The 22538-nt window shown below is 39.2% G+C and overlaps 5 protein-coding genes across 5 annotated transcripts; 1 reads left to right on the top strand and 4 right to left on the bottom strand.

The window, feature by feature from the left end:
* Nucleotides 1-396: 396 nt before the first annotated feature.
* On the bottom strand, nucleotides 397-4431 carry Tsp_04382 (RNA-binding protein 24). Its single transcript, XM_003375147.1, has 4 exons — nucleotides 4054-4431; nucleotides 3039-3165; nucleotides 2653-2719; nucleotides 397-1033 (listed from the first exon to the last, which is right to left on the bottom strand). Exons 1-4 carry the CDS (start codon nucleotides 4429-4431, stop codon nucleotides 397-399), a joined length of 1209 nt encoding a protein of 402 aa, XP_003375195.1.
* Nucleotides 4432-4916: 485 nt separating this feature from the next.
* On the bottom strand, nucleotides 4917-5464 carry Tsp_04381 (conserved hypothetical protein). The gene is made up of 3 exons (XM_003375146.1): nucleotides 5352-5464; nucleotides 5057-5303; nucleotides 4917-4976 (listed from the first exon to the last, which is right to left on the bottom strand). The coding sequence occupies exons 1-3, from the start codon at nucleotides 5462-5464 to the stop codon at nucleotides 4917-4919; spliced, it is 420 nt and encodes a 139-aa protein (XP_003375194.1).
* Nucleotides 5465-7193: 1729 nt separating this feature from the next.
* Tsp_04380 (putative Low-density lipoprotein receptor domain class A) lies at nucleotides 7194-9963 on the bottom strand. Its single transcript, XM_003375145.1, has 11 exons — nucleotides 9923-9963; nucleotides 9491-9663; nucleotides 9123-9229; nucleotides 8988-9066; nucleotides 8600-8731; nucleotides 8416-8529; nucleotides 8148-8270; nucleotides 8025-8083; nucleotides 7679-7842; nucleotides 7423-7574; nucleotides 7194-7354 (listed from the first exon to the last, which is right to left on the bottom strand). Exons 1-11 carry the CDS (start codon nucleotides 9961-9963, stop codon nucleotides 7194-7196), a joined length of 1305 nt encoding a protein of 434 aa, XP_003375193.1.
* A 1261-nt stretch (nucleotides 9964-11224) lies between these two features.
* Nucleotides 11225-13208, bottom strand: Tsp_04379 (eukaryotic translation initiation factor 3 subunit G). Its single transcript, XM_003375144.1, has 7 exons — nucleotides 13142-13208; nucleotides 12227-12375; nucleotides 12045-12161; nucleotides 11698-11974; nucleotides 11479-11609; nucleotides 11288-11419; nucleotides 11225-11245 (listed from the first exon to the last, which is right to left on the bottom strand). The coding sequence occupies exons 1-7, from the start codon at nucleotides 13206-13208 to the stop codon at nucleotides 11225-11227; spliced, it is 894 nt and encodes a 297-aa protein (XP_003375192.1).
* Nucleotides 13209-13399: 191 nt separating this feature from the next.
* On the top strand, nucleotides 13400-22366 carry Tsp_04378 (bromodomain and WD repeat-containing protein 3). Its single transcript, XM_003375143.1, has 9 exons — nucleotides 13400-13436; nucleotides 14241-14313; nucleotides 15385-15575; nucleotides 15646-18153; nucleotides 18339-18877; nucleotides 18933-19826; nucleotides 21062-21238; nucleotides 21810-21966; nucleotides 22308-22366. The coding sequence occupies exons 1-9, from the start codon at nucleotides 13400-13402 to the stop codon at nucleotides 22364-22366; spliced, it is 4635 nt and encodes a 1544-aa protein (XP_003375191.1).
* The last annotated feature ends 172 nt before the right edge of the window (nucleotides 22367-22538 follow it).

The raw sequence follows: 22538 nt of genomic DNA, 5'->3' as shown, positions 1-22538 counted from the left end.
GAATTTCGTTTTTCACACACGTCGTAATTTTATAAAAGACCGCTTTGCATATTATATATATAAACAATACCTTCGATAAACCATTCCTTCGAAACTGTTGGAACCACCACCGTACATCATAAAACTTTGCTTGTCAACTACTTTCTGTCAAAGGAAAACATAAACAAACAAAATAATTTTCAAATATAAATTTATTTATTTATTTTCCTTGCATGTTGTATTCTTTTTTGTTGTCTTTTTCTTTATTGGTTAGATGATTTCGCATTACAGTTCATCACTGTGAACGGAAACGAATACATATAAAACATGCATTATAATGACATTGGAAAGAAAAAAATGCTCATTCTTACTTTTACTCTTATTATTATTATTATTATCATTATTATTATTATTACTTCACTGACGTTCGAAAGCAGCAATTGCTGCCGATTGCAACGCACTTGCACTGGAAGATGCGCTGCTACTGCTGTACGCATTAACCACTGCTGAGGCGGTCATTGTAGCCGAACCACCACCACTAGCAGAAGCTATTTGGCTGGCAGACACTTGCTGGAGTACAGACGCAGCCGAACCAACCCCAAATGGCCCACCTCCACCACCACTACCACCAATACCGTTGCTACCGTTGCTGTTGCCGTTGGTCGCCGGTGGAAACGCGGTGGCACTCTGTCCAACCCCTGGAACAAGACCATACGCGGCCGCTAGTGCTGCGTACGCGTACGGATCACCCGGAACCGGGGGATACTGATTTCCCAAAGATCCTGCATTTGCGTTTGGAGCGTATGAAGCGGCCGCCGCTGCCGCCGCTGCAACAGCCGCTACACTGTTGTAATCCGAATACAAACCAGCATGCTGGGCGGCGGCTGATGGTGTTGCGGATGAAGCAAGCTGCGGCAAAATCAAACCAGCCGGAGATGCAATCAACTGCGATGTTGGATAATAAATCTGTTGAAGTCTAAAAAATGTAGAAAAAAACAAAAACCACTGTTCCATTGGAAATATCATTATTTCAAAAAATGAAAACGAAACTCCACTGCATAACAAAACAATAAAAACAGAATAAACTAATAAATAATTTTGAAACGCACTTATTAAAGATAAAAAAGAAACATGAACATTAAAGTGCAACCAATGCACAAACAAATTTCAAACTCAAAGTTTACCGCTAATAAATATTTGAACTTGATTTCTCTTATTCTACAGAATGGTTATTGTCGTAAATTGAAATTGAAAAATTGAGAATAATTTTTAAATTTTCAATAAAACTACACACTTTTAAAACATAACAAAAAATTATCTACAGAAAGAAACGCAACTAATAACAGTATAATGTAAAAAACCGAATGCTAATGACGTTCGGATAATAGCTGAAGCGAATGTTTTACAATACTGATGCTTTATAGTGTAGTAAAGGTGGCTTTTTTAAGAAAGCAAAAACTAACCGCTCATAAAAAGCGTTTGCAAACAGAAATTACAGCAAATTACTTGGTGATGGTTATTTGAGCGATAGTGACTTTGTGTGCACAACGCAAGCAGCTATAATATATATGATCACTTGTGTGGCGTAGGTTGAAAGTGAGAAATGTTGGAAAGACAGATAAAATGCAGTTTCAGAAAAATTTAACCAGCAGCTGCCCCACACAGCACAATCAATCAGTCAATCATTCATATTCACTTCTTTTCAGTTGGTCGTTTTTTCGTCATATCAACCAACAGCACAACAGGCTGAACCAACAGGGAAATATCCACGTGAGATTTTTGCTGCTTTTCACTTGCTGTGGGTGTCTTTGAAAAAAATTTTTTAATGCAAATCACCGCTGCATCAAAGCTATACAAAAATTGCGGTTGCGAGCTTGAATGCTTGATAGTACAGATGTGCCGTTGGATCTGACAATTATATAACAAGTTGCTAGATGCCAACGGGAAACAAAGGGGGAGATTGAGACAGACACCTAGAACTCGCAACAACTCGCCAAATCCTGCATGCCAAATGCGAATAAGTCAGCAGCAGCAGCACCAGCAGCACATTGACAACAACTATCAAGAAAAAGAGTGACGAACGTCAAGCTTGGCGAAAGCCAGCAAAAAGCAGCATCTTATTATCGATTAAAAGCAAAATCAACAGTTAAACAATAAAACACAAAACAAGCAAACACCGCAAACGGCTCCTATGAAACAGGGCCTGCCATATATGCACAATCACCTTTCAAAAACTGATTCATCTAATTAATTAATTAATTAATTGATTAAACGCAAATGGTGAGAAAAGTAGTTACTCAAACCACACAAAAACTTCAAATTCGACAATAAACGTGACAAAAGCAGACGTGTGTGCGTGTGTGTTTGTGTTTGTGTGTGTCTCAACGCATACAACTGCACAAAACAACTATATAATATACATGACATGAAAATAAAGACGACGACAATGAGGAAAAAAAGCTCACCAAAAAATAAAAATAAAACAAAATAAAAACATCAACTAGCATAAAATACTACTACAGAACGAACGGCGCCACACAAAATTGCAAATTTACCGGTCTAAGATACATCTTGGAGAAGGATATACTGTTTTAGTGTGGTCCTAATGTAAAAAATTCAAAATGTGACGCGTATTCCATTAGATCAGGATAGAATTAGCATGTTTAAACTTACCCCAAGCGGTTTGCTGGAAACAATGTCGGCATGGCCGCAGCAGCTTGAGGCAACGGCAAAGGAAACCCTGTAAATAAATGAATTGGATAAATCAAAAAGAACATTTCGCTTTGAATGTCATAGAAGTTGGGTGTATTTGTTTTAGCTATACTTGCAACAAAAGAATACACAAAGTCTGTCGATTTTACTTTAATTGCAAAACTGGGGTTTAAAATGAATTTCATAACAGTAAATATTATCCGTTGAAAAACTTTTGCCAAAAAATTACCATACAATTAATTAATTAAGACTTGATTTTCAATTTCATTACAATATACACCCATTTGAACAGTAACAATAATAGAAGTTTTATTCATTATAAACAGGTTTTTCTTATGAGAGCATACCCAAATGAAGATTGTTTCTCGGTTTTGCACCAAGATAAGCCAAGTTGACATTAGCTTTACGGCCATCGATGATTGGATTCGGTTCTTTACAAGCTCGCTCTGCCGATGGTCGATCCTTCATTGTCACCTAAAGTAATAACAATAAATCAGTTTGTACTGAATTTTTTTATTATTTTTTGAAACTATAAACTTTTTATTAAAATTATTATTTTTTTTAGCTTTTTAATATGGAAAAGCTGATTCAGAAGAACCATTCATCGCTGCGTGCTATAAATCGACAAACAGTAAGTAACAGTTTTACACAATTTTGTTCGATTGTTGAAAGGGATAAAGTCGGTGAATCGTTTGTCAATTTTTTTATCTTTTTCTTTCTTCGAAACTGTTTTAATTCATTGAATTATGCAAAATTAATTATTCTGAAACTTTCCCACACAACAATGGTAATTTTATTACGATTAGCCACATGTGGCCGGGGATGAATTGACGACGACGATTTAGAAAAAGTTGCAGTTTTAGTGTTCAACGCATTAAACTACGGCAACGATAAAACATTATGTGCTAAGAGGGGCCGCTTTTTAAATTGTCTGTGAATGTAACTTTTGCGTCGAATTGAAAAAGCAACAGCAGCAGCAAGTCGATTAGATTCGACTCCGAATTGCATGGAAAACATACATGCAAGGCGGCAGTAGAAGCGACGGTTGGAAGTAAATTGTACGTTGGCGGCAGCGTTAGCATTGAAGAAGAGATGAAAAATGAGCGTCGAGGAAAAACGAAAACAGCATTCTGCTGCTTTGTTGTGCGCTTCAGAACGGAAGAGAATGTTCTCACATGCAAACGAGGGCGGGGCGGTTGGGAACAATACAAATGGGCCCCATTGAAAAGGTACAGTTGAGCAAATATCCCGGACACGGGCAGTAAACAAGTCTTATTATGCTTATGCAACTTGTTGACATATTATTATGTAGATTTTTGAAAGGAGAAAAAAAATGTGAACAGAGCGTTAATGAATACTTACGAATCCGTAGCCGCGGCTTTTTCCCGTCTGACGGTCAGTTATGACGACCGCTTCTTCAATTTCGCCATATTGTTCGAAATGTTCGCGCAGTGTTCTGTCGTTGGTGTGGTAGGGCAGACCACCGACGAAAATTTTGGTAAAAGTTGTATCTTTGTTCGCCAACAGTGGGTCCATCAAAGCGGCCATAGCACTGAGAGGATCTGCAGCGCAAAGGGCACCGTACAACGACTGGTGCATCATCCTGATACTGGTGGAATAGTCGTTCCTCAAATCAAATCGTTTGTAAGCATGTGTGATAAGCAGGACAAAAAACGACATAAAAAATATATATAGATGTAAAGGGAGAAACCAAAAAAAAACGCGAAATTCTGTGACCATTGCGCAATGAGTCTGCAGAATGATTGGCAAAACATCCTATCCGCATACGTTGAAAGCAAAGCGACGACGGCCCGCGCCGGCACCATGCCGATGATCAACTTCCCAACTGAACAAATATATTTCAGACTGGCTCGTTTTTGCTCGTTCACTATTCAATTTCTTCTTTCGCTTTTTCTCTCCACTTCCTCTCTCTGCACTCACAATGGTCGCTTTGGCCGTCTGTGCATGCTAATAGCAACTGTCAATGACGACATGAAGCAGCTGCTCTGCAGCTTCCAGCTAGGCAGACTGAAAAAGCACCAACTGTTCTTCCTTCCACAAACTTCTCTGTCTATCTTTTCACAACTGACGCGTGTACACATACACAAGCACGCACGCACGCACCACGTGTACATTTAATATATGCATTTATATATTTTTTCGATTTATATCTAAAATGCTTGTGTTTTTTGTTTTTTTTTCCAACAAACAACAAAAATCACAAGTTATGAATCGAATCGACGATAAATAAATACAAGCAAATTTAATACGTAACGAGAAGAAAACTGTAAAATTGAAAAAATTTGAAGGTTCATTTTTGAAATTTCAAGAAATAATTCTCGCTAGGATCCCGCAGCTAGGAAACCATCGACAACACCGTAACAACAACAACAACAACAACAGCAACGTGATAGCTAAACACGCGTAAGCGTAGCTGTGATGGCATTGGCTTTTGCGCTAATTGACAACGGCATGAGAATCTCTCATTTTTCCAGAAAGCAAGTAATACGATGCAAGATGGCTTATAGCTTGACAAGCAGGCGGCAAATAAGCCGGCGAACAGCAAGCAGCTTACAGGCGAACCGTCAAATCGTAGCGATTTTATTGATTTTCTTCAAGCTGTTCAGTTAAGCACAACACAACCGAACAATCAACCAAACATCTCAACAACACTGGGCGTATGGAGTAGAAATTTATGATAATCAAACTGAGCAGGTTGAACTGTTGCAAAAAGTGATGCTTCATCAAAATTGACACGATCAATTAAATTCATTATTATTCAATTGTTACTTTGAGCCGTTTTCGATTGGTCAAAATTGTCGGAAACATTTCGATTCAAATAAGAAAAATTAACGTCGAAAATGATTAATTTCTCATTGACCACAAATGTTTCTCACTTCAAATTGTTTTTTTCATAAAAATTTTCTTCTCAATTTCGATGCATCAATGCTTTCGGGTAAAGATAGTATGACGATCGTTTCAAATTTACTTGACGATCACTTTTCCAATTGGTAGTTTGTTACCTCTTTAACTGAGAACAACTGCGTCAATTTATTTCACTTCAATACAAATTTTGATTCATTTCAAAAATTAAACTTTTTGGTACAAAAAAATTCAAACAAAAAATACATTTATATATGGTACTTTTTTTTGAATTTCATGCTTTTCACGTCATTTGTAAATTGAACAATAGAAATGAGAGGAATGGATTTTGAAAAATGTATAGAACGGAGAAAATAGTTGGTGGATTCAATTTTTGTATTTCAAACTGTATTCAAATGGAAAAATTTGGTAGATTTGAGAACATTGATCAGTTTAGCTGCTTTGATTTTGATGAGCATAATTTGTGAAATATCACTGCTTGTCAGTTTTTGATTGATGAACGAACGTGTCTGTGTCCGTTCCAATATTCGTTCGCATTCTCGAGAAAAGCATTCGAGTTAATGTTGCATCATTAATGCTGGCAAAAGTTGTACTGAAGTGGCAAAAAGTGGAGGTGGAAATTTGAACAATTCAACTATGCTGAGGTTAATTGAGTGTCCAGATTGATTGATTTTCAATCTCAACAATGCAACATTTCACATTTAACTATGAATTGAACTCTGATGACAACAAGCGTAAGCTTCGGCTAGTGGAAAAGTTGGGAATGAAAAACAAAGAAATTCTCATTCTCCGTCAGTATTGTTGAACAGTTGATAGGAAAAGTAAAAAATACACGCACCTAATCGATGAAAATGAATTAATAATAAATACCAACCGTATTTTATAATATTTTGAAACAATTAACTTTACAATTGTCGCGGAGTAACACGGTATTCTGATTATTGATCTTCAAGACTAAATTGTCGCTTAAATTCTTACGTTGTTGTTGTTGTTTGGGCAGTTTATCATTCACAGGTATTCAATGAAATAATTTTTTTCTCATTTCCATTACTCTCGTTCGTACTTGTCTACTAGCACATTGTTTAAACCCAATGCAATATTGACACATTCTTATTGTTGTGTATTTTTTCTTTTATTTGATAACATGCATTTATTTATTCAGTGTAGTGCAAAAAGTTTAAGGATTAGCAGCAGAATTTTCTGATTAGCTTATGATGTGAATCTCCGATAGATGAGGTTAAACAAGAAAATCGACCGGGTGAATTTGTTGTTGTTCGCGTAGTTTATTGAATTTTCCAACATTATTATTACGTAACGCATAAGCAGTGGATAATGAAATTTTAACATTCTGCATACCTTTATACCGACTCATCCAAGTGGGTGTAATTATGAAATTTATTTACAACGACACAAACAGATTTATCTATCCATTTGAAAACAAAGTGCTGAAAACATTACGTGACTCGCTTAGTTGGAAAAATGCAACGATTAATGCAATGAAAATTAGAATGAACGTTTGCAAGAACAAAGAGAATATGAATACAACTGGAGAAAGCAAAAATCAAACTACTGGTCATGCAGATCGATCAGAAATTTTGAAAATGTTCACGTTTTTTATCTTAAACTCCAAGTGGCTTCCAAGCCGGTGGACAAAGTATCATATCTTCACTGGGTTCACCCGGACAATGGTATTTTGACGATGGATTGCACGCGTATTCTGCACGCAAGCAGCGATTACGCTCTCGGCACATGTAGGTGCTGTGCTTTTGACTTTTGCAAACTGAAACGGTGAAAACAGATCAGATCACAGAATTCGATTTTCAGTGGACCTAAAATATTTAAATTTACCAGAACAACTGCAAAAATCTTCATCACTGTAGTCAGGACAATCTACTTCACCGTCGCAACGGGAAGACTCTGGCAAACATGTTCTTGTTACATTACAGTAGAAGGCTTTGGGATTATTGAAACAGGAATCACAATCTGTTTCATCTGTTCCTCTGCAAACAAAGCACATCGCTCAATTTATACAAACGTAATTCAAGTGATTTTCAAGTGTTTTGTATTTTAATTGACCTTCAAAGTTTTTATAATTTCCACTCACCCTTCGCAGTCAGCAAATCCATCGCAGCGAAAGCTGTTTGGTTTGCAATTATTAAATTTTGTTTCGTTATTGGATTTACAAAAAAATCCATCCGAATTGTCGCAGGAGCAGAGTTTGTCATCTTCATCTGAGCCGTCATCACAATCTCTTTTATTATCACACATCTGTCGTGAAAAATTAAAAATTATTAAACACCAAATCAAACATCTGCATTTCAGAAGTTTACTAAATAAGAATCTGATCAGAAATTATTTTCTTCATATTGCAACATTACCTCAGTGCGATTGATGCACAGACCATTTCCGCATTGGAATTGATTTTCAATATTGCAACTTTTGCAACTCACGTGGTCAGAATTACTACTGCAAGTAATTTTTGCTGGCTCTTCTTCCTCTATAAGGCACCCTGAAAATTGTAATAATTTTAAAATAACCAATAAAATATTCACTTGTAATACCAAATTATTTACATCCCGGGCAACCACTTTCATCTTCCTCATTTGGGCAATCTGCGCGACCGTCACAAATACGATTTTCAAGTATACACTGACCAACCGGCCCGCTGCATAACAATACCCCATCACCTGAGCATTCTAAAAAATTAAAATTCCCAATCAATTTCAATGTCACTTGTGATTTCTTCCTCTTCCATAATATATATTATTTTAAAAATTTGCATAATAGCAAATGAGATGTGTATAATTGAATAAATGGCTCGCAATAATTACAAATTCATACGTTCACAAGTGCAATTCATTTCATCAGATTTGTCATGACAGTCGTTAATACCATCACACAATTTCCACTGAGCGATACAGCGACCGTTGCACCAATGGGCATTGTTATTACATTCTAGAAAAGAAATTTCTGAACTGAAGGAAAAAACTTTAATGCAGATAATTAACAATTAACAGATATTTACCATCTTTTTCACAGATAGGGGATTCATCGTCTCCATTTGGACAGTGCTCCTCGCCATCGCAGACCCATTCTTTTGGTATACAAATCGAAGAATCTGCACACGGGAAATACAAAGGGGATTTGCAGTCATTTTCTGAAATTTGCATCCATTATTCACCACTATATAATTCAACTGTTCTGATACTGTTTGTACTTGGCGTGTTGCACACTTTTGAGAATTCCAAACCCCGAAGATGACACTCATGTTGTCCATCACAAACTTGCTTACCCCTGACACATGTTAAACTGCCATCTTTATTTATACACGAGTAAGCAGTTTGGCATTCTTGAAAAACGGTTGATGCTTGCATGAGAAATTGAAAAAAATTGAACAAAAATGAAAACTCTACTTTCACATGCTTGTTCGTCGCTTCCGTCCTGGCAATGCTTTATTCCGTCGCAAACTTTGCTTTGACGAATACGCTTTCCCTAATAGAAAAGATACTTGTTGTTGTTTGCTTTATTTTTCCATTAAAACTTCTTACATCACTTCTGCACACAAATCCGCTAGCTTCTTCACAAACTTTATATGCTACAGGTGGCCTGAACTGGGACATCCAATCCATTATAAATGTTGCACTTTTATCATCTTCTAAATTTGAAAATATTGAACAATCAATTCTGGACTTGAAAATTAATCATTCTTTTCAAAACTGAATATTTCGTTTTGTTGAAGTTACCTTTTTTCAAACTGGCTGAACTGTATATATTTTCCAAGAATAATTTCGCGCAGTCAATATTGAAAATTTGACAGATCTGCTTCAATTCCAGTACTAAAAATACATTTATGAAACGTATTCTCTCGATTCAACGCTAACGGATTGACCAGAAACAATTTTCAAAATCTACCTACCTATAGTTATGTTCTTGTGGTAATCACGAAAAGGGTTGTCGAGAATCTTTTCAAAATTTGAGATTACATTTTTCATAAATTCAGACGTGGACATGCTTAGGAAGTCACTGAACTTGGTTCCGTTCAATTTCAAGTGTACAGCAAAGTCAAAGTTGACATTCTCTTCGTCTATTCTGTAAAATCAAATGAGACAATTTCAACAAAAAACGATTTTTCTGTTGTTAAACTTACGCTACATGTTCTACTGTATCGAGATGACAGTCAAATTGTTCACAAAACTTAGTATTCACGACTGAATTTGTCAACTAAATCATCGAAAAAGACTATTCAGTTGAATTTTCAATATTTTACATTCATAATGTTTGTTAATGAAGTGAAAATAAAGAAAAAAAATTATCATCCAGGTAATAATTTTAAAATAATTGAACTTACAGTGCATTAAGTGAATTCAGGTAGTAATGAATACATTTCATAATGGTGAAAAATACACATGCAAATAATTTTCAACGTTACCATTGGTATGAAATAATCAGTTGCGTATTCCACTGTGCTGAAATTAGCAAAACATGGATCTGATGAGTTAAATTGTTCATAGCAGAATAATTCTATTTTCTCAATCAAGGATGCATTAACCGGCTTCGATTGATTAGCAAGATGTATCATCACACTGCCATTGAGTGTTACTGAAACAATATATACTACATTAAAAATTGTAAGAAAAGCAAACAATAGCTAGAAACACGTACTGTCGTTCTCGAATAATAATTGAGCATACGGATTATCTTCGCTGGTCAAATTAAGAGGAAGAACAATGGCCAAAATGATGAGTAGAAGGACTAAAATTATGTACAAAGCAAAAATGATGCATTTTTTCCTTGAAGATCTATGCGATGGAGCTATTCTAGATGAATCTCTGCTGAAATGGATCGAATAAAGTAGAAATAAAATTCTTAATCAGCATGTTCACCACATGTACCTGCTATTAATGTTTGCGTTTTGATCATAATGAATTTTATTTCGGTTCTAAAATTAAAATGGCAATTTTATTACTGTTAAATCTCAATTATTTTATTTATTTAAGCAGACAAATTATAAACATAAAATATTTCGCATAACTAAATGATACAGGAAAGTACTAACCGTTTGTGCTTGCTTCATAGCCGGCGTGTACGAGGCTTTTCTTCCGAAGCTTTCTTCTTCTTTTGGAATTACCATTGGTTCTGTGTCGACCGCTCAGCAGAATAATAATAAAGTAACATTGTTTAACAAATTTTCCACTGACTTTTGTTCAATGTGACCTGAATTCATTGATATCCTTTGCATGCCATAGGCTGTATTGTGTTAATTTGCATAAAATAACTTGACAATGTTGCTGTGAAATTGCACTGTGTCTTTCATCATCACTTTTAAAATTTGTATAGAATGTTATTTTTTAAATTATTGGTGTTTTCATTCAATAATAGATATTTTTCCATGAAAAATTAAATTCAGACTTTCAAAACAGCACTTTGAAATGTATTTTGTGCATTTGAACTTTGTTTTATCCATATGCTTTTTTTGTATAATAATATTACTTTTCTACCAACAGTTTTCTAATAATATTCAAATTGTTTATATAATGAAACTTATTTTTAATGCATGATGGTAGAAAGAATTGTTTTCATATCTTTATTCACAATCTACAGAAACAGTAGATATGTTTGAAAAGTAAAATCCTTCAAATCCTTCATTCATTCATTCACTCACGTACTTGGCCTAAAAATACCAAATTAGCTTTAAAATATCCCGTTCACAAACTATTTGGGTAATTTTGTGTTCATACTTGGCCCATTCAACTTTGAAAATTAAATGTTCGTATTTGTAACCTGACAATTCATCAATCGCTTTTTGAGCATCTGCCCGGCTCATGTAAGAAACGAAAGCATAACCCTAAATAACAACAATAATAACAACAATATCTCCCATTTAAATTTAAATAAATGCATTACTTTACAACGCTGGGTAACTTTGTCTCTTGCTAGATATAGTCGAACCACTTTTCCAACTTGACTGAACAGCTCTTTCAAAACAACATCAGATATATCTTCGGGCAAATTCGTCACACGTACAGTGTTGTCATCTAATGGTTAAAATTTTCATTTCATTTATCAAAATGTATTTCAATTTTTCTTAAAATTATACAAAAAATTTTTATTTTTCTAAATTACCTCTTCGTTGAAGGGGATCCATGGATAGCTTAGATCCGGCACCCAAACCACGCAACGCTGGAGCAATATAAACGCCTGACCTTGAAGACTGCAAATCACCACCGGACTGAGCCCCTGCATCTGCAGCGGCTTCCTTCGCCTTTTCTTCTTCAAACACATCCCTGTATGGACATTGCGTAGACCAATGATCCATACTTTTGCAAAACCGACACATTCGAAATTGCATTGTCGAACGTTGAGTATCCAAACCAGAAAACTCTGAATTTGCAAACTCCAACTGAAAGTCAATAAATGAAGCACATGTAAGTATGTATGTATGTATGTGTTAACTGAAGCAATTTTATTACAAGTTCGCCAGTTCTAGATCTCAAAAACTGCATAGTGATTTCATCATCATAATATGTTGTTTTTGACATCAAATCTTCCAATGACATGTCTGCATCTTGACCGAATCTCGCCCACTTCTAAATGTAGAAAAAACTGAAATCAAAATATTTATTATTCTGTGCATACTGACAAATTTACTTACTCGACGTTCTAAAACTGATTTAGGAATTCGCTTTTTTGACACCTTAAAGCGGCTAACTGTTTTGACACGACGATTTTCATCATTCAGATGATATTCTGTAACTGTTTTCACGTCCCCCACGATTTCTTCGCTTCTTTCAGGAAGTGCCACTAAAAAATTCACAGATAACATGCATTAAAATAAAGTGATAATGCGAATATATAAGCGAATCTTCAATCGATGAATTACATTCTTCCTCAATTTGTTCGGCCCAATTTGTTTTTGCATCCCTTAAAAGAGTTGATCGTTAAAAAACAAATGAAAATTAGAATATAAACATACCCCAAGTCGAAACCACCAAACATAGCAAAATGAATTATTCAAAAATCGTCGACCTCTGATTGTAAAACGTATGTTATTACAGTATAATAATCCGGAAAATAGGTCTTAACATCATACTGTAACATCAGTACCAAAATGTTGCAAGACAATTTCTTTCATAATCTCTAATGATCTAATGTTAGGAGTGAACAGTTTTTCAAGAAACAAACCACCAAGGATTAAAAGGAACACATGTATAACAATTTAGTATTCAAATGGTAATGCCCGGTATTGATTATTTGCTTTTTCAGCTGTTATAGAATATTGAAAATGTGCTTTAAAACGAAGATATAAATTTAAAATAAACTTTGACTCTGCCATGATTTAAAATATTATTCATGTTGTTTTTAGGATAATATGAACTAGCATGTGATAACTAATGGTATAACATTGAAACTGATTAAGTGATTTGATAAGTAATAACGCTTTAGTAATAAAAATGTTTTTTAAAAGGAATACTTAACATATTATAAATTAGTTCAACTGTTATAGAAACGAGGGCCGTTTCAGTCTTATGTCAAAATCATTGGAATTTCACATACGCAATTGGCATACCGGCAGCCTGAGTGATTGTTTCTGTTGCTGCAAGGTTTTTAGGCCATAATATTACAAATAAATACATAAATAAATTAAAAGCATATTATAATAATGAAAACATATAAAATGTGAAGATCACTAAAGTGTTAAAATATCAGCTGCGACGCTGAATATTTTCATATGTGCGAATTCAATGAGAATTTACCAAATTTATAGTTGTATTTTTGTATTATTTGTATTTTGTATTTAATTTTCTTACGCATACTTTTCAAATAAATGAGTGTACTGAAAATTTTTTTTTGTTTATGGGAAAGTAAGTGAAGAATCTGTAAACTGTATTTTTAAAAAGATGAAGATTTCATTAGCTGCAAAGTTTGCGAGTGTTATTTTCGAAAAGTATTTTCAAAAAATCTTTTTGATCAGTTAATGTTCCACCAAATTTGAAATGTCGAAAAGTTGACCTAAAAAGCTGAAAAACTTCTTTTCTTCATAGAAGTGTCTGTTTTTTCAATTTACGAATTTGCATACAAATGTAAAATTCATTACAGTTCTTTTTTTGAAATGCTTCGCTTTTTTAAGTATTCCTCAAACCAATTGTGCGATTTCTCATTTACAATTACTCTTATTTGTTTTGTATTAAATTATTGCAAAATTCAAATTAATTTAATCTAAAATAGTCGCGGACCATTTAAATATTGTTGATTGGTGCCTGCTCTACAAAATACAACTTTGTTTTTTTCCTTAGTTATACTGTACTTTTAATACAGGGAAGTGGAAAATAATGAAAATTATGAGTAAAGTAATACATAATTTAAAAATAAGCTAAAATAAAATAATGAAAAGAGAATGTCTGTATTATTTTACGTACGCTGCGTGCAGCGTAGATTAGTAAATTCTTGGAAAGTATTTTTTGCTGATTTTAATGTTAATAGTTTTAATAATTACTAATTTATTTGTTTTTTTAATCATTTAAAATAAAATTTGTGACAATTTTCAATTTTATTGATTGACCTATGTTCCATTATACCTACGCTTCTTTTATTAAGGCATACTGTAGCATATTTTGTTCACAGCAGGTAGTTGCAGTTTAAAGTCGTTTATTTATTGTGCTTTCTAGAATGTTTTTATTACAATAATGCAAAGTGCAGCATTAATATTGTAATGCAAGCAAGAGTGATAGTTGTGAGACAGTAAGCTTGTAGAAATGAATATCCGCTTTATCTCACCTAACAGTTGTAATTCTAGCGGACTAACTGATTTGAATGTGCATCACGTTGTTCAAGGTAATTATAATTTATAAGTGTGCATAGTTTGGTTTCATTTCGTTTCAGATAAATAGCAGTAGGTGAAATTTTTCATAGAGCAATAGTTGATTTTCTGAGCGTTTCGATTTAAGGAAGCATTTTTTGCTTTTGAGCTCCTTTGTCTGACGTAAAAGTTGCCGTTCTTTTGGTCTGGTTATTAATAATTTGAGTTGTATAATATTTTTTTTTGAAATTTTTATTTGTAGAGTATAATTGTTTTTCACATTTTGTGAAATTGTATGACTGGTCTATCGCGTTTAATTTACAAATTAAAAAACATTAGCATGTTGGTGGTAATTTCGTTCAAATAAATTCTGGAAATTGGTTATTAATTTTTTTTATTAAAAAAATCCAACTTTTCAAAAATTTGTCAAATTTCACAATATTTCGTTGATGTGAAATTTTGATTCGTCATTCAATCTTTAAAATCGTCGACTTGTTTGGTGAAAAAAATTTCAATTTTTGATTTCCTTAGAAATAATCAAGTAACTTGCTGTCGGTTGAGCAACTTCCACACTTTTTCCTCGTCGACCATTGTCGACGGAATGTTGTTGTTTGTCATTTCAAATTGTATTTTTGCATAATTGAGACAGTATTTTATTCATAAATGAATAGAAGTTTGAATTTGTGATTATTGTTATTATTCTGGTGTTTTTCTTTTTGAAAATTTGAGCAAAATTTCAAACGAGCACGCCGGCCAATCAATTTCGTCGCGCGCGAGCGTGCGCTCGTTCGCCTGAACTGCCTTCTGCCGACGGCTGAACAAGCACTGCCAGCTATTTCTGTTTGCCTACTTGTAGTGAACAATAATGTTAACAGTGCGCGTTGTAATATTTTTTGCCAAAGTGTTTTTGTTTTGTTTTTTTTCAACTATATAAAAATGAAAATTTGAAATTATTTTTTAAATGTAATTTGTATGTGTTTGTGAAAATTTTTTTAAGGTCATCTGAATTGCAGTCTTAACGAAGAAGGACGCGAGCAAGCAGTTTCCTTGGGTCGTCATTTCACTGCTGTTGGAACTACACTGTCTTTGGTGTATAGCAGTGATCTGCTGCGAGCTGTTGAAACGGCAGAATTGATAATATCTTGTCAAAAATTTGCCAAAGATTTGCAAATTGTCTCAGACCCACGACTCCGTGAACGAGTAAGTAGTTGAGTGAAGAGATATTAAAGAATATTGAATAAAAAAAATTAAAAACTGGCAATATATATATAAAGAAGAAGAGGAGGCAATGAATAATAACAGGGAAGTGTGCTTTGAAGAGCACTTGTTGTATTTGATTTATCGTTTCTTGTCAATGAAAGAGGGTCTTGGTGATGCGGCCGATGCTTTGGGCCGGAGTTTGGAAACCGCCGGCTACATCCCGTTGCGTTTCGATTACCAGGGTGTCGAACGGCGCCAAACTTTGGCTCAGTTCCATTCCATTTACGCCAGTCGAATTCGCGACGACCACTTGCCAGTGTTGTTGGAAAATTTCATCGCTCAAACGCAACGCTTCGCACCGGCCGGTCTGACTGGGCCGCTTTCACTGCTGGACACTGGTCCGTTTTCAATGCTGCGAGCAGATTCGTCGTCAACATTGCAGAGAAAATGGCGCCGCCGGGACGTGGCCGGTCTGCGCAGTTGTATGCTGATGCCGGTCGCCAGCAATTTGAAGAACTGTTTCAATTTGGCCGACATGTTTTTCGCTTCTCAAGTGTCGAGCGCGAATCTGATGCAGCAGTTGTCGTTCCGGATGCTGTTTCCGAAATTCCACCTCCAAGCGGCCGTGATTGGTCACTTGGCGTCGGTATGCTGCGTCACGTTCGACCGTACCGGTCGACGCTTGTTCACCGGTGGCGATGACCATTTGATCAAAGTCTGGTCGCCCAGATCGGCCCGACTGTTGTACACGTTCCGCGGCTTCTGCGGCCAAATCACCGACATGCACGTCAATTACGAGAACACGTTGATCGCCGCCGCCAGCATGGACAAATTTATCCGCGTCTGGAGCTTGAAAAACGCGCAGCCGGTGGCCGCCATGACCGGCCACACCGGCATGATCACCAACTTGCAATTTTTGCCGTCGACGACAACCGACCGTCAAGTTCTGGTGTCGACCGGCAACGACGGCAACGTCTTCTTCTGGCATTACATGCACGACGCTTTCGAAGCTTCGCCGGTGCGCTTCAACGTGCGTTCCAAAGTCGGCGGCCGCGTCATTGGTCTGTCGGTGAGCGGCGGCGGTCGGTTCGTCGGTACCTGCGGTTCCGACCATTCGATCACTGTATTCAAAGTCCCTTCGGACGGCGAGCCGGAAATGACGTTCGACATTGCCGGTCACAACGACCGCATCGACTGCATCCAATGGGCGCACACTGGCCTGCGCTTCGCCACTTGCAGCAAAGATGGTCTGGCGAAAATATGGAAATATCAGTACACGTCGTGGAATCCGATGGTGCTCGACCCGAGTCTCAACCGCGGAGCCGGCGAAACCACGCGTCGCTTGAGCATGCTGCTGTGCACTTGGAACGCCGACGACACACTGCTGGTCACTTCGTCCAGCGACAATCGAATCCGCGTCTGGGATTCGACCAGCGGTCAGTTGGTTCGCTCGTTCGACGACCACACCAACGACGTGCAGAATTTGATCGCTCACCCGTCGGACCCGGACTTGATGGTCACGGCCGGCGACGACGGCCAGGTGATCTTCTGGAATATGGCCGAGGGGGTTCGCGTGAACAGCTATTTGAACAAGCGAACGGTCTCCAACCACGAGGTCGAATGTTCAGTGTACGAGGGCTGCTTTTCGCCGGACGGCTTCCACTTCGCCGCCGTCGACTCGTTGGGTTCGACGTTGTTCTTCGGTCTTCACCACGAATACCCCCCAGTGCCCGGCGAACAGTTCTTCCACACCGACTACCGACCGTTGTTGGCCGACGAAGCTGAATACGTGGTCGACGAGCAGACCCAACTGCCGCCCCACTTGATGCCACCGCCGTTTCTGGTCAACGCCGAAGGCGAGCCTTATCCGCCGGCCGAGCAGCGGTTCGTGCCCGGCAAAGAGCATTGTTCGGAACAATATTTGGTGCCCGAATTGCCACTCGTGAGCGAAGAGGCGGTCGCTTCGGCCGGACCCAGTCGTTTCGGCTTCCACCTCCAAGCCGACGCTAACCGACAACTGTTCTGCTGTTGGACCAGCCGGCATCTGGTGCCGGCGCTCGACGCCGACCAACTGACCACACTGCACGGGCGCATTGTGGAAACTGCCCGCCAGGAGGAGGAGCTGTTTTTGAAAGAAAGCAGCCGCCATTTGCCGACGCCGCGCGCCGAATCGCCGTCGGTGACCGCCGACTCTGCCCCGCGGGTAGTCGAGACGGCGACATCGGAGCGCGATTCGAGACGCTTCCGCGTCGACGACATCGACCTGCTGGCCGACGAGTCTACCGACGACGACGACTACGATCCCGACTACACCGAAGGGGGCAACGGCGGCTCAGGTGCCGGAACCTCGGCCGCGGGCGTCGGCTCTTCGGGCGGCAGTGGTGGCGCTGTCGCCGGCGACGCCGCCAATACCCGGTCGCTGAGGACGAGGAGCAGCGCGCGCAGGCGGCGCGGCCGACGAACCCAAGCCAACCTCGGCCGGCCGTCGCTGACCAACGGCTCGCTGGACGATTCGACGGCTCGTTCCAGCGCTGGTGAATTTATCTACTTTGACGACGATAACGACGAAGATTATTACCAAGGTAGTTCGGATAACGATGAAGACGAGGAGGATGACGAAGAGGACGTGGATTTGGACGACGACGACGACGACGACGAGGATGAAGATGACGACTGGTATTCGGATATGTCGATGGTGAATGTGCGCAGTGAAAGTGACCATTCGGACGAGGAACGGGTGACCAGACACAACAACAACAACAGTCAGAGGGATTCGAGACGACGCGGTCGACGACCGGCTGCCGACGGTGTCGCTTCGACCGAAGCGTCGTCGCGGCCGAGCGGCGTGGCACGCTACGAGGATCTGCTGACCAAGTTCCACTTTTCCGATTGGATCACGTCGACCACTTGCCGACCATCTCCGTATTTTCCTCAACAAGGCGACGAAGTGGTCTACTTCCACCAGGGTCACCGGATGTACGTGGACGAAGTGAAGCGGGCGAATTTGTACAAGTTGAAAGAGAAAGATTTGCCTTGGAACAGCGGTTTGCGTTTGGAAGAGACCGAGTTCGCGGTGGTCAAAGAGGTGACGTTCCACTTGCACCAAGTGCGCAGTTGTCGGTTGCAGTTGACTCGGATCAACCCGCGTTCGTCGGCAGAGCAGTCGTCGTTCACTTTTTACGTCTGCTTCCACGACATCCCGAGCGTGATCGACTTCATCGTGCTCAGGCAGCTTTACGACAGTTCGATCAGACGTCGGTGGCGCAATGGCGACTCGTTCAAAGCGTTGATCGACGACCGCTGGTGGTTCGGCACCGTTGTCGGCAAGGCGACCCAGCCCCAGTCGACGTCCCATTTCCAGTCGATCGTGGTTCGGTGGGAAAACGACGACGAAGATCGCCTCAGTCCGTGGGATTTGGTGCCGCTCGAAGTGGGCAACAACGGCACCGGCGACGGCGAAATGTTCGATGTGACCGAAGCGGCGTCGATTTGGCCCTACACTCCGAAAACGAACGAATGGCCGAGCCGTGGTCGCGATGCCGAATGCCAGCGTCTGTTGGTCGGCTTGGAGACGATCAGCAGCCAGCCGTTTGCCGAACCGTTTCTGGAGCCGGTCGACTTGGGCGTCTATCCTTGGTATTGCATGTGCATCGAATATCCGTGCGATTTGGCGACGATCAAAGCCCGTCTGGCCAATCGGTTCTACCGTCGCGTGGCGGCCGTGAAATTCGACGTCGAACGGATCAACCAGAACGCCTGCACGTTCAACGAGCCGAACAGCACCATCGTCCACCAGGCCAGACTGTTGACCAACGTACTGTTGGCTTACATTTCCCGGCCGAACTGTTTCGAAATTGACCAACTCTACCAAGAATTCATGGACCAGACGGCTGATGGGGCGGCCGCCGATTCGACGTCGACGTTGAATAACGGTTTTTTCATCAACGACCAGCCGGGTCCCAGTGGATTGTCCCAACAGCAGACTGGTTCGAATTGGATCGAACGATGCCAGACTTTGTTGCAGAATATTTTCCGAGCCAACGACGAATCCCAGTCGGTGAAACTGGGCCGTCGTTTGACGTTGTCTTTGCTCGGCATCCAGCGCCGACTCACCCTGGGCCATTTCGCCAGTCCTGGAGCGTTGGAACGGGAGATGGACGCTGCGATGGGGTCGTTTTCGACCAGAAGTTCGACCAGACAGTCGATCTCGTTCGTCGACTCGTTGTACGCCAAATTCAAGCGGGACTTTGAGCCGGTGTTGCAGTCCTGGCAACAGCAACAGCGACAGCAACAGCAGCAGCAACATAACGGCAGAAATAGCCGGAGACAGGAATCCAGAACTGCTGCCGCCAGCCGAGCGGCTGTCTCCAGTCGACCGTACAACACGAGAAGCTCACAGGGTCAAATTGGAAACTCGAATATTTCTCGAACACTCGCAACTGACCGTACTGCTGAACCGCTGCTCGATATTGACCAGAACAATGACAGCGGAAGAGGCGACACGGGCAATGATGATGATGATGATGACGATGAAGATGAGGATGCCGGTGCTGGTGATGATAACGATGAAGAGATGATGATGTTGAGACGCGAACAAGAACAGCCCTGCTGTAGTAAAGCTTTGCCGACGATGTCGTCGTCGTCCAGGTCCAAACAACAACAACAACAACAGCCGGCGGCGGCGGACAGTGGCAGCAACGACTGGCAGAATCGTTTACGGAGAAAACGTCCGGCCGCATCTGAATATGTTACTTATGGATGCAGCGAGGACAGTGATTCAGACCCGGCTGATTCCACCGAAGACGGTGCCACCATGACCAGCAGTCGTGGGCGACTGATCAAGCAGCGTCGCTATCATTAATCTGGCAAAAAATGGGGAAGAACAAGAAAATTATCAATCATTTGTTCATTTTCAATGCCGCATTATCGACTGCCAGAAAGATGAATTGTGTGTGTATTCCATGTTTTTCAAGAAAAAAAAACTCATCTCATTTCAACTTTTCTCGTCGATAATATATATATATATATATACATATGCAGATGATATGCTTTTTAAAGTTATCCGTGTTCTTCATGTTACCTCCTTTTGTTCTTATTTTTTTTCTTTTTTTCTGTTTTCTTCTTTTTCTCATCTTGCCTCGTTTGTTTTCAACAAACAGTCGTCGGTGATTATCATGATTGCATTCTAAGAACAATCTTAATCTGTCCAATGGTGAGATGCGAAATGATAATAATGTCCACGTATGTATGTACGTATATATGTATATATGTAGTAGATGTTTTTGAATCATTGCCACGGCGGTCCGAAATCTGAAAGTCTTCTCTTGCTAGTGTGCTGCTCAGTGCTTTTTTGTGAAAAAGAAACAGCAGTTTTTTTGGCAAATGTTGAGAAAAAGATTTTTTTTTATTAAATTTCTGGTGATTGAATAAAAGAAATAAAATATTGTGGATGATTTTTCTTGTCTTTCAGAAAATTTGTTGTTTTTCTAGAATTACGGCAGGTTTGATGGACAACCGTTCGCCAAGCTGATGGAAGCTAGCCGTGCTCGCAACGTCAAGCCGGAACACTTTGACGGCGAAGGAGTTGAACCTTTGCCACTGTTCGATGCCCGTGTTCGAGAATGGTTCGAATCGATGTGCGAAGTGACATTGGTCAATTATGACAAAGTAACACAACTTTTTTTATTAAACGTATTACTGTAGATGCAAATTATTGTAATATTGCTTTGGTATGGTAGAGGGTAAAGGAGGAGCCGAATTTCCGCCCCACAATTTTGGTGGTCAGTCATGGTGGTACAATAAGGCGTCTGTTTGCCCACTTTTTCAGCCCTGAACTGATGATGCCCGGTAGCTTTTGTCCGGCCAGTCGAGGTGCAGCGATGCGTATCGCCGCCAATACTGCCTATTCGACGTTCGATTTGCATTTGAATCTTGACGGTACGAAACACATTCGTTCCATTCAATTGCACCGCTTGGACCATCTTCATTGAATTAACAATCAAAAGAACAATTAGAAAATGCTTCATCACCATGTAAAGTTTTTTCGTTTTTGCTTTTTGAATGTAAGATTTTTTTCCAAAATGTTTAAAAAAATGTTTGTTTGAAATGTTCATTGACCAGAAAAAGTTAAATCGAGAGGAAAATTTTTTTAATAAAATTGTGTATTGTTTTTTCAACATTTCAAATAATCAACTGTACCAAATGTTGTGTGTCGCAAGTGAAATTTTCAAAAATACAGTATGTCAATTATTTATTTGTCAACTATCATTTGAACCTGAATTCTGTATTGGTTACTTTCCTGTGCGAATTTTCCATTAGTACACGATCGCGGTTTGCAGTGTTTGCGTCTTCATTTGGTGTCTTGTTCATTGTTTTATTGGAAACTTCAATTTCAGGTAAGCAAAATCTGTGAATATCAATGCTTTGTCTTGTTGAGCATTTATTTTGTCAACTGTTCACAAACAACAATAAGAATATTCAACAGTTGTTGTTTTTTGTACTGAATTATTTAGCAAAATTGTTGTTTTTATTGTTTTTCTTGTTGCTTTACTTTGATCAGTTCATTAATAGTCGTCAGTTGTTTGTTTGCTTGTCGAGCGAGCGAAGCTTTCAAAGATTGAAATTTGAAAAATCCAAACAAATACTGCGATGAAATGATGAAGTTCATGTTTTCTCACATCTATTATGGTAAAATTAATAAAAGAAAGCAAGAAGCATCTATTTGATCTGTTTCCAGAATTGGTGATGATGATTCAACATTTTGCAGATCATCCGACAATTAGTAGTACAGTGTAAACTTGAAATGTAAACGCAGGCTGTGAATGAATATATGTTCGCTCTGTTCAAACAGTGTTTACGAGAAAATCTTTGCCAAACTGTTCTATCTCTCTCCTTGCCTGATTGTTGCACGCGTTTGGATTTTATTGATTTATTCATATTGATCAATTCGACCTGCTTTTGGCTTGCC

Source organism: Trichinella spiralis, assembly GCF_000181795.1.
Source record: "Trichinella spiralis strain ISS 195 chromosome Unknown Scfld5, whole genome shotgun sequence".
In the NCBI taxonomy this organism is placed as follows: Eukaryota; Metazoa; Nematoda; class Enoplea; order Trichinellida; family Trichinellidae; genus Trichinella; species Trichinella spiralis.
The sequence above is the reverse complement of the archived record's forward strand: the minus strand, read 5'-3'. Positions and strand labels throughout refer to the sequence as shown.